Source organism: Panulirus ornatus, chromosome 20, assembly GCF_036320965.1.
Source record: "Panulirus ornatus isolate Po-2019 chromosome 20, ASM3632096v1, whole genome shotgun sequence".
Lineage (NCBI taxonomy): Eukaryota > Metazoa > Arthropoda > Malacostraca > Decapoda > Palinuridae > Panulirus > Panulirus ornatus.
The window spans coordinates 46,837,458-46,845,156 of NC_092243.1; the positions used below are offsets into that span (position 1 = coordinate 46,837,458).

The following is a 7,699-nucleotide window of genomic DNA, read 5'->3' on the forward strand; positions in this document are numbered from 1 at the left end:
TGTGTGTGTGTGTGTGTATATATGTGCGTATGTATGTGTATGTATATATATATATATATATATATTTTTTTTTGTTTTTTTTTGCTGCTGTCTCCCGCATTTGCAAGGTAGCGCAAGGAAACAGACGAAAGAAATGGCCCAACCCACCCCCATACACATGTATATACATACGTCCACACACGCAAATATACATACCTACACAGCTTTCCATGGTTTACCCCAGACGCTTCACATGCCTTGATACTGACAGCACGTTAACCCCGGTATACCACATCGATCCAATTCACTCTATTCCTTGCCCTCCTTTCACCCTCCTGCATGTTCAGGCCCCGATCACACAAAATCTTTTTCACTCCATCTTTCCACCTCCAATTTGGTCTCCCTCTTCTCCTCGTTCCCTCCACCTCCGACACATACATCCTCTTGGTCAATCTTTCCTCACTCATTCTCTCCATGTGCCCAAACCATTTCAAAACACCCTCTTCTGCTCTCTCAACCACGCTCTTTTTATTTCCACACATCTCTCTTACCCTTACGTTACTTACTCGATCAAACCACCTCACACCACACATTGTCCTCAAACATCTCATTTCCAGCACATCCATCCTCCTGCGCACCACTCTATCCATAGCCCACGCCTCGCAACCATACAACATTGTTGGAACCACTATTCCTTCAAACATACCCATTTTTGCTTTCCGAGATAATGTTCTCGACTTCCACACATTCTTCAAGGCTCCCAGAATTTTCGCCCCCTCCCCCACCCTATGATCCACTTCCGCTTCCATGGTTCCATCCGCTGCCAGATCCACTCCCAGATATCTAAAACACTTTACTTCCTCCAGTTTTTCTCCATTCAAACTCACCTCCCAATTGACTTGACCCTCAACCCCACTGTACCTAATAACCTTGCTCTTATTCACATTTACTCTTAACTTTCTTCTTTCACACACTTTCCCAAACTCAGTCACCAGCTTCTGCAGTTTCTCACATGAATCAGCCACCAGAGCTGTATCATCAGTATATATATATATATAATATATATATATATTATCCCTGGGGATAGGGGTGAAAGAATACCTCCCACGCATTCCTCGCGTGTCGTAGAAGGCGACTAGAGGGGACGGGAGCGGGGGGCCAGAAATCCTCCCCTCCTTGTATTTTTTTAACTTTCTAAAATGGGAAACAGAAGAAGGAGTCACGCGGGGAGTGCTCATCCTCCTCGAAGGCTCAGACTGGGGTGTCTAAATGTGTGTGGATGTAACCAAGATGTGAAAAAAGGAGAGATAGGTAGTATGTTTGAGGAAAGGAACCTGGATGTTTTGGCTCTGAGTGAAACGAAGCTCAAGGGTAAAGGGGAAGAGTGGTTTGGGAATGTCTGGGGAGTAAAGTCAGGGGTTAGTGAGAGGACAAGAGCAAGGGAAGGAGTAGCAGTACTCTTGAAACAGGAGTTGTGGGAGTAAGTGATAGAATGTAAGAAAGTAAATTCTCAATTAATATGGGTAAAACTAAAAGTTGATGGAGAGAGATGGGTGATTATTGGTGCATATGCACCTGGGCATGAGAAGAAAGATCATGAGAGGCAAGTGTTTTGGGAGCAGCTGAATGAGTGTGTTAGTGGTTTTGATGTACGAGACCGGGTTATAGTGATGGGTGATTTGATTGCAAAGGTGAGTAATGTGGCAGTTGAGGGAATAATTGGTATACATGGGGTGTTCAGTGTTGTAAATGGAAATGGTGAAGAGCTTGTAGATTTATGTGCTGAAAAAGGACTGGCGATTGGGAATACCTGGTTTAAAAAGCGAGATATACATAAGTATACGTATGTAAGTAGGAGAGATGGCCAGAGAGCGTTATTGGATTACGTGTTAATTGACAGGCGCGCGAAAGAGAGACTTTTGGATGTTAATGTGCTGAGAGGTGCAACTGGAGGGATGTCTGATCATTATCTTGTGGAGGCTAAGGTGAAGATTTGTATGGGTTTTCAGAAAAGAAGAGTGAATGTTGGGGTGAAGAGGGTGGTGAGAGTAAGTGAGCTTGGGAAGGAGACTTGTGTGAGGAAGTACCAGGAGAGACTGAGTACAGAATGGAAAAAGGTGAGAACAATGGAAGTAAGGGGAGTGGGGGAGGAATGGGATGTATTTAGGGAATCAGTGATGGATTGCGCAAAAGATGCTTGTGGCATGAGAAGAGTGGGAGGTGGGTTAATTAGAAAGGGTAGTGAGTGGTGGGATGAAGAAGTAAGAGTATTAGTGAAAGAGAAGAGAGAGGCATTTGGACGATTTTTGCAGGGAAAAAATGCAATTGAGTGGGAGATGTATAAACGAAAGAGACAGGAGGTCAAGAGAAAGGTGCAAGAGGTGAAAAAGAGGGCAAATGAGAGGTGGGGTGAGAGAGTATCATTAAATTTTAGGGAGAATAAAAAGATGTTCTGGAAGGAAGTAAATAAAGTGCATAAGACAAGGGAGCAAATGGGAACTTCAGTGAAGGATGCAAATGGGGAGGTGATAACAAGTAGTGGTGATGTGAGAAGGAGATGGAGTGAGTATTTTGAAGGTTTGTTGAATGTGTTTGATGATAGAGTGGCAGATATAGGGTGTTTTGGTCGAGGTGGTGTGCAAAGTGAGGGGGTTAGGGAAAATGATTTGGTAAACAGAGAAGAGGTAGTAAAAGCTTTGCGGAAGATGAAAGCCGGCAAGGCAGCAGGTTTGGATGGTATTGCAGTGGAATTTATTAAAAAAGAGGGGTGACTGTATTATTGACTGGTTGGTATGGTTATTCAATGTATGTATGACTCATGGTGAGGTGCCTCGGGATTGGCGGAATGCGTGCATAGTGCCATTGTACAAAGGCAAAGAGGATAAGAGTGAGTGCTCAAATTACAGAGGTATAAGTTTGTTGAGTATTCCTGGTAAATTATATGGGAGGGTATTGATTGAGAGGGTGAAGGCATGTACAGAGCATCAGATTGGGGAAGAGCAGTGTGGTTTCAGAAGTGGTAGAGGATGTGTGGATCAGGTGTTTGCTTTGAAGAATGTATGTGAGAAATACTCAGAAAAGCAAATGGATTTGTATGTAGCATTTATGGATCTGGAGAAGGCATATGATAGAGTTGATAGAGATGCTCTGTGGAAGGTATTAAGAATATATGGTGTGGGAGGCAAGTTGTTAGAAGCAGTGAAAAGTTTTTATCGAGGATGTAAGGCATGTGTACGTGTAGGAAGAGAGGAAAGTGATTGGTTCTCAGTGAATGTAGGTTTGCGGCAGGGGTGTGTGATGTCTCCATGGTTGTTTAATTTGTTTATGGATGGGGTTGTTAGGGAGGTGAATGCATGAGTTTTGGAAAGAGGGGCAAGTATGAAGTCTGTTGGGGATGAGAGAGCTTGGGAAGTGAGTCAGTTGTTGTTCGCTGATGATACAGCGCTGGTGGCTGATTCATGTGAGAAACAGCAGAAGCTGGTGACTGAGTTTGGTAAAGTGTGTGAAAGAAGAAAGCTAAGAGTAAATGTGAATAAGAGCAAGGTTATTAGGTACAGTAGGGTTGAGGGTCAAGTCAATTGGGAGGTGAGTTTGAATGGAGAAAAACTGGAGGAAGTAAAGTGTTTTAGATATCTGGGAGTGGATCTGGCAGCGGATGGAACATGGAAGCGGAAGTGGATCATAGGGTGGGGGAGGGGGCGAAAATTCTGGGAGCCTTGAAGAATGTGTGGAAGTCGAGAACATTATCTCGGAAAGCAAAAATGGGTATGTTTGAAGGAATAGTGGTTCCAACAATGTTGTAAGGTTGTGAGGCGTGGGCTATGGATAGAGTTGTGCGCAGGAGGATGGATGTGCTGGAAATGAGATGTTTGAGGACAATGTGTGGTGTGAGGTGGTTTGATCGAGTAAGTAACGTAAGGGTAAGAGAGATGTGTGGAAATAAAAAGAGCGTGGTTGAGAGAGCAGAAGAGGGTGTTTTGAAATGGTTTGGGCACATGGAGAGAATGAGTGAGGAAAGATTGACCAAGAGGATATATGTGTCGGAGGTGGAGGGAACGAGGAGAAGTGGGAGACCAAATTCTAGGTGGAGAGATGGAGTGAAAAGGATTTTGTGTGATCGGGGCCTGAACATGCAGGAGGGTGAAAGGAGGGCAAGGAATAGAGTGAATTGGATCGATGTGGTATACCGGGCTTGACGTGCTGTCAATGGATTGAATCAGGGCATGTGAAGCGTCTGGGGTAAACCATGGAAAGCTGTGTAGGTATGTATATTTGCGTGTGTGGACGTATGTATATACATGTGTATGGGGGTGGGTTGGGCCATTTCTTTCGTCTGTTTCCTTGTGCTACCTCGCAAACGCTCGAGACAGCGGCAAAAAAAAAATATATATATATATATATATATGTATGTGAGTGGATGGGTCTTTCTTTGTCTGTCTGCTGGTACTAGCTCACTAACACAGGAAATGGCAATCAAGTATAATAAAAAGAGTATACACATATTCCCTTATAATTATTACATACATCATTAGCACCTTCTCTTTTAAATAAAAGACCAATAACAGCTTTCATACAATCCTCAGGAACAACTTTCTGCTTCCATGCTAAAATACATAAACGCATCCACTCTACCACATTTACTATTCATACATCAGCATTTCAGCTGTAATCCCGTTCACTTGAGGTGCCTTTCCTACCTTCAACCTCATTATCACCCTTTTACCTCCCTTGCTATAGGCCCTTGCACTTGTATCCTCTTCCTTCCATCCTCCATACACATGCATGTAATAAAAGTTACCTATCTCTGACCAATATTTATCAGTTCTTCAAAATATCATTCCATCTTCCTTTCACTTACTCCTTTTGATTCCTAACTTCTCACATTCAAATTTCCACAATTACATTCATCTTTTTCACCTCCTTTCAGTACAATTTCTTCTTCTCCCTAAACTTTTCACTCAACTTTCATGCAAAATCTTCATCGAACCTTTGTTTGCTTTCCTCAAGCAGCTTCTTAACATTCTGCTTATACATCTTTCATTCTTCCCTCCTCCTTTGCTGAACTTCCCTTGGTACATTCCTTTCGAGCCATCTACCAAATGTTTTTTCTCATCTTCCATGGCATTTCTAATCTCATCCATCCACTATACACTTCCCCTTTTATCTTTATACTGCACAACAATGCATCCAACTACAGATTTCACAAACTTTTCCAATCTCTCTCTAAACATTTTAAATGCCTCATTCACACATGACTGCGTACCTACATTTACTGCACTTCCATCTTGAGTCAAACTCCTTCTCTCATACTCCTCCCTGGATTTTCTGATTCATCATCTAGCTTGATTGCACTTTTACCTCTCTATTCTTCATAGTGTGGATCAGCAAGATGAAGACAAAGTCCCAAAATGGTTTGAACAAATGGGAGAATGAGTGAGGAGACATTGACAAAGAGGATACATGGTACAGAAAATAATGTTCTTTCTATCTATTCCTTTCCCTCTCTTTGCTGTGAGCACTTCCCTCTATTGACGCTCTCTTCTTAATTTCGCTTTGTATCTCATTGCTCACGCCTACCGTATACACTAACTTCCTTTAACTGTCTCTCCCTGCTTACTTCTGCTGTGTACACTTGCGTCAGATGTGGAGGGGATAAGAAGGTGGATCAAATTGGATATGAAAGGATGGAGTGAAATAGATCTTGAGTACTTAGGGCCTGAATATGCAGGAGGGTGAAAGGAGTACATGGGACAGAGTGAAATGGAGAGAAGTGATATACAGGAAATGACTTGATGTCAGTGAACTAGACTAGGGAATATGATGCACTGGGGGAAACCAAGGAAAGGTCTGTGGGGCCTGGATGTGAATAAGGGGCTGTGGTTTCAGTTCATTACACATAACAGCTACAGACTGGAAGTGAGCAAATGAGGACTTTCTTTATCTGTTCCAGGCACTACCTCTCAAATGCAGGAAACAGCAATGAAGTAAGAAAAATCAAATCAATATATCCAGCATTCATAAAGAGCAAAACACAAAGCATAATGCAGGAATATAAGAAAATCAAATACCTTAGAAGTGTCTGGAGAAAAGTGGTTAACTATTTCTCCAGTCTGAACATTGACATTTCCTAGTGCTATCTGTAGAGCTTGCTTATGACCAATAAATTTTCCTGCATAAGGGAAATCCTCAGCTTCATTGCCATCTGGGTAATCATTTAGAGGGCGAAGGATGCGGTCAATAGGGTCAAACACTAGCTGGTACAAGAATGTGTTGCGAGCTTTGATAAAGCCATCACGGTATTCTTGAGTAACCTCTAGCTGTGGCATTTTCAGGTAGCTCGGGAGTTTGCAAAGAACCTGGCAATAGTAAATTATCTAATATCAAAAGAATGTTTCACTAAAATGCAGAAATTATTTCTAATTCAACTCTTTAACTAAGCCCAAGATTAGCAAGACTATCTTCAATGCCAAAATAATAACACGTCACAAAGTCCATGGAAACATCAAAAAGATACAAGTGAAAATTTTCTCTAAATTGCTTCCTTTTTTTTTTTTGTACATTTCACATACTTCAGCAACTATGGGTGAGTGAGCATCTTCTTACCTCCAAAAGATTTACCTTAAATGTAACTACAGATAAACAAAATTTTTATTTCAACAAGAAATTATAATAATCAATAATTAAACACTTCCAAATGAGTTTTTCTTTCTTCAACAAGACCTTAACTACTGCTCTGAACTTACGCTATGAATATCTGGATTTGATATAACACTGAAAAACTTGCAAGCTTTTGCCAGGCCAATGCCATGCAAGGATGGAAGATAATCACAGCCTGACAAGATGCACATATTACGGAACTTATCAAAGGAAAACTTGTCCCGTGGAACATTCATACTATGATGAAGCTTTTCTTGCTCCACAAGCACACAACCACCATTGTTGTCCATTTTGAAGAGGATCTGAAAAAATACATAAATACAGTATAAGTAAAGGACAAGAATCACACGCTTTGTTTAATCACATTAAAAACTATGATCATTGTACTGACTGGAGTAATGCTATCCCAGTTATTAACTCTAACTCCAATATGACGAGAAATGTCATTGAATCTTCTATTATCAATACACAAAGAATTATAACCTTAATATTTGTGAAGGTATACACAAATTGGATAGCTTTATTGTTGATAAAATTTGTAAACAATTCCCCTTCTGGTCCACATAATACGTTTTAGAAACGCTGGTTGTCTTCAATAATCACTTGTTTACCAAATGGCGTCCTAGCTACTTCTCTTCACTGTATATCAACTGACTTATATTTCTGATGATGTGAATATTACACGAAAGTGCACTTGGGAACTTATCATGTATCATTTCCCCGTGGACCCATAACAATATGTATGTTCATAGAACATACAAACCTCCAACAGCCAGGATCAAACCCGGGACCCCTGTGTGCATTCCTATGCACCTTGTTCGTATTCATATACCTCCACGTTGTAAATTTAGCTTCTGTAAAAATGCTATCTGATGGCTATATGTGCCCGTTGGAAAATGACCAGTGTAGACCCCATTCCTCACCAACATGAGATGAAAGGTAATCGAGTACATAATATTCGAATTGTTATTTCCTATTAGCCAGGCCCAGAGCCTAGCAGTAGCATTCCCGCTTGTGGCACAGGGGTCCCAGGTTCAATCCTGGCTGTTGGAGGTTTGTATGT

At 41.4% G+C, this 7,699-nt stretch overlaps 1 protein-coding gene across 1 annotated transcript in view; it reads right to left on the reverse strand.

Annotated features, from left to right (window-relative positions):
- The window catches only part of LOC139755982 (uncharacterized), a 72,413-nt gene extending 65,481 nt beyond the window's left edge, over positions 1 to 6,932 (reverse strand). Inside the window, exons 1-2 of the mRNA XM_071674854.1 lie at positions 6,723 to 6,932; positions 6,048 to 6,335 (exon numbers count right to left, since the gene is read on the reverse strand). Of these exons, the coding sequence (XP_071530955.1) occupies positions 6,048 to 6,335; positions 6,723 to 6,926 (492 nt within the window). The 5' untranslated portion in view covers positions 6,927 to 6,932. The remainder of the gene's footprint in view (positions 1 to 6,047; positions 6,336 to 6,722) is intronic.
- Positions 6,933 to 7,699: the final 767 nt, after the last annotated feature.